The 3,241-nt window shown below is 47.4% G+C and overlaps 1 protein-coding gene across 1 annotated transcript in view; it reads right to left on the bottom strand.

The window, feature by feature from the left end:
* The window catches only part of LOC119404887 (endoplasmic reticulum mannosyl-oligosaccharide 1,2-alpha-mannosidase), a 14,754-nt gene extending 12,876 nt beyond the window's left edge, over nt 1-1,878 (bottom strand). The window contains exon 1 of the mRNA XM_049412320.1: nt 1,559-1,878. Coding sequence (XP_049268277.1) covers nt 1,559-1,878 — 320 coding nt within the window. The remainder of the gene's footprint in view (nt 1-1,558) is intronic.
* Between the last annotated feature and the right edge of the window lie 1,363 nt (nt 1,879-3,241).

Below are 3,241 nucleotides of genomic sequence, written 5' to 3'. Positions count from 1 at the left end.
CACTCCTCGGACCGCACAAGCGAAGTATCGCATTGCCGAAGAGAATTGGCGAAATTAGTGCAAACACGACAACGAGAAAGAAACGGAAAATCGCAGTCTTCGTCCTTGTGCTCATTTTTCACTAGGCCAGTCAGCCCCTTTGTTCTATATAGCATTACAACCGGATTCGAAACGGCCACGCCCGGCCGCGCGCTTGCTAACGCTCATAGCCTGGCGCCCTTCGGCAGAGCAATAAACAGTTGTTACATTTGCAAAACGTGTTAACTGTCCATCAGTATAGGCTGGAAAAGCAAGCTGCAGTCGATAACAACGTATTTCATAACGACCTTCTCAGCTAATTAAATAGTTTTCGTCCCGACGTGCGATTGGCGCATCACCACTACAGGTTGAAAAGGAAACAATATCAAACGTAAATTGTTGCGGACAAGGGTAAACGAAGGAACAAGTTGATTGGCTGAGTTTAAAAGCAGAGAATTGCTGAACGCTTACCGCGCAAAGTGGTGGGGTGCGCTTTTAGAATGGCGTGCCCGATCGGTGCAATGCAAAAACTCTGCGGAACCAGAAACGCCTTGTGCCTGCCGGCAAAGCAAGATTTCAAAAATGGGAAGGCAGTGAAGGCTAAAATCAAAGCTTTATTCCACGAATAGGGGTGCCAGAATGAAAAACATGCGCACTCCAGTTTGTGTATGTACATAATTTTAAAGCCACGCAGCAAGCCGCGGATAGTTAAAAAAAGAAAGCAGATGTACTCCGTAGCGAAGACTTAATATGCAGGACGAGGATACCTGGGCCAAAGCGTTGGTCTAAAGAGCAGGAACCAAACGTGCAAAAAAAAAACAAAAAAACAAAGGAAAGCTTGGAGTTAACGACATGAGATCGACGTAGCGGTTACAAAATGCAACAGTCCACCTGCGATGAAGGTAGACTAACGTGCGCTGACACTGCATATTGCACGGGCCTCCAGCATTTCGCCTACATCGAAATGCGACCGTCGCGGCCGTGATCGAATCCGCCTGTTTCGGGTCGGCAGCCGAGCACCACAACCATGCACTGAGCCACTGCTGCTCAGTGGTTGTGGGAAGCGGCTCATGGGAAGCTCACGACATCAAGCCATATAACTGGCAAATCGTTGGTACACTACCAACGCCATATAAAGTGCACGAAGCTGCTACAAAAGCAGCTATTCTGCATGTCGCGTCGATTATACCACGAAATAGGCTTCCTATTCGGTAACTGAAGCTACAAATGGAAGGAAACAGAAAAGGCAGGGAGGTTAACCAGAAAAGCTTCCGGTTGGCTACCGTACACTGGGGGATTGGGGACTTGTCGCTTCACGCTGCAGTGAAGCGACAAATAGAAAACGATAATCAAGTTGTATAAATATAGGAGTAATAATCAATTAACATAGGGCTCGCCATCGAAGCTTTGGGCGGGCAACACCAGCTCACAATTTCTTACCTCGTATACAAAGCCAGGCGTGACGGACTTCTCTCAGCAGCCGCTGGGGCCGACGTCAGACGAAGCCTTCTGACCTTCGATCTTAGGGCTCGAAGCTAACAAAGGCCCCTCTATCCTGTTAACTTCGGCGTCAGACGAAGAGCGCTGCTTTACGAAGTCTTCAGAGTGGGATACCGGCACTTGCTCCCTGAAAGTCATGAGCGGGGCCCTGGTTGTTTCGGGTCGTTGTGGTGTAACCAGGGGTTGCGGTGGCGGCGCCTGCGCTTTTGGAACCAGCGGTGGTTGACTAAAGGCGGGTATGTTGGACGCGATGGGTCGGTACACCGGCTCAGCGGCTATGGCTTCTGCCCGAGATGCAAGCACCGACCGCTCGTCCACTTCCGACAGCGAAGGCATGCAGCAGCAACAGAGGCCGCCCATCGTGCTTTTCACTTCCTCGTGCTCCTATCGAATACTTCTCCACAGAACTGGCAGATCCCTCGAGTCGGTGCTGTTGTTGTCACTCGCAAGCAGTCGTAGATTTGCTGGAAAGTCCTGTGCTGCTTGAAAATAGGACAACCCCGGCTAAGCGTACGCGCTAAAAAAACTGCGGCGATGGCGCGTTATGTCGCGAACATGGAACTGTCTCTCCTTTTTAAAATCTACTAAAACATTCGGTGATTGGACAATAAACGTAAATGGGCGTCACTGGAGTGCGGACTTCTTTTTATGGTGTGATTGCACAGACCAACGCATGGATAGCGATAATAGTCTCGTGAGTTACCAAATAAAAGGACTGCCATAGATATGGACGGAATAGTTGATAAAATATTGTCAAAACCAAGCTACGTGTCAGCGACGGTGCGGGACGTAGCCTTTTGAGAGTTCTAGCGTAGAAAAGGCGTGCTGGAATTCGGGGGACTTGTGAAACGTCCGCTGCAGTTATGCCTTGTGTAGATGATTTTTGATAGCAATCAAAAAGGAAGGACGGGCCTCGTCGCGGAAAAGGACAAGAAACCGAAAAAGACGAGAAAAGCGAATAAATGGTGCAATATAACTGCAGTCTTAAGGCAAGGCGTGCATTCTGCGTCCTTCGTTTTCACGTTTGTTTATCGAGCGCTACGTTACAAGTTGTTCGACCGACTGATGCTCTATATGACAAAACAGAAAAAAGAAAGAAATAAAAAAAAAGAAATAAAACACGAGAACGCAAGTCTCTATAAGCATATCTAACCATCACAACATCGTGAATATACGGGGTGTTTCAAGAAATGCGTACGAAAATCCTCAAAAATAATGGAAATGAAATATTTGCTTGCTGCCTTCGTTACTACTTTCGGTACATCTTAAGATTACTAGAGATGGCTTAACTACACCTAAAATGACTAGAGACATTATGTGCGGCAGTAATTAAATAAAATAATTTAATTAACTTTTTCATTAGTGGATACAGGCGGTCAGGTCAAAAGGAAGAGCTGAAGTCCTTCCCTCGAAGAGCCCATTGCCGCTTTGAGATTTCGAAAAAGTCGGCCTCTGGTTTAATTAACCTCCCCGCATTTCATAACCTTCTCTCCCTCTCTCCCGGCTTTTGGTAATTATTGCGGAGTAATGAAGCTAGACCAAATTCACCTGCAAAATCGAAACCGAAGCGCAGATTAGCGCAACTAGCAGACGACCAGAATGACGTCGCTGTTCACGACAACGATTGTAGTGTTATTATTTCTTATGCGTTCGTCAACTTGCGTGCGCCACGTGTGCTAGAATCGAAAGCGCAGCTCTCACACTCACGAAGCGATGTAGATCG

The sequence above is a fragment of the Rhipicephalus sanguineus genome, chromosome 1, assembly GCF_013339695.2.
Source record: "Rhipicephalus sanguineus isolate Rsan-2018 chromosome 1, BIME_Rsan_1.4, whole genome shotgun sequence".
In the NCBI taxonomy this organism is placed as follows: domain Eukaryota; kingdom Metazoa; phylum Arthropoda; class Arachnida; order Ixodida; family Ixodidae; genus Rhipicephalus; species Rhipicephalus sanguineus.
The sequence above is the reverse complement of the archived record's forward strand: the minus strand, read 5'-3'. Positions and strand labels throughout refer to the sequence as shown.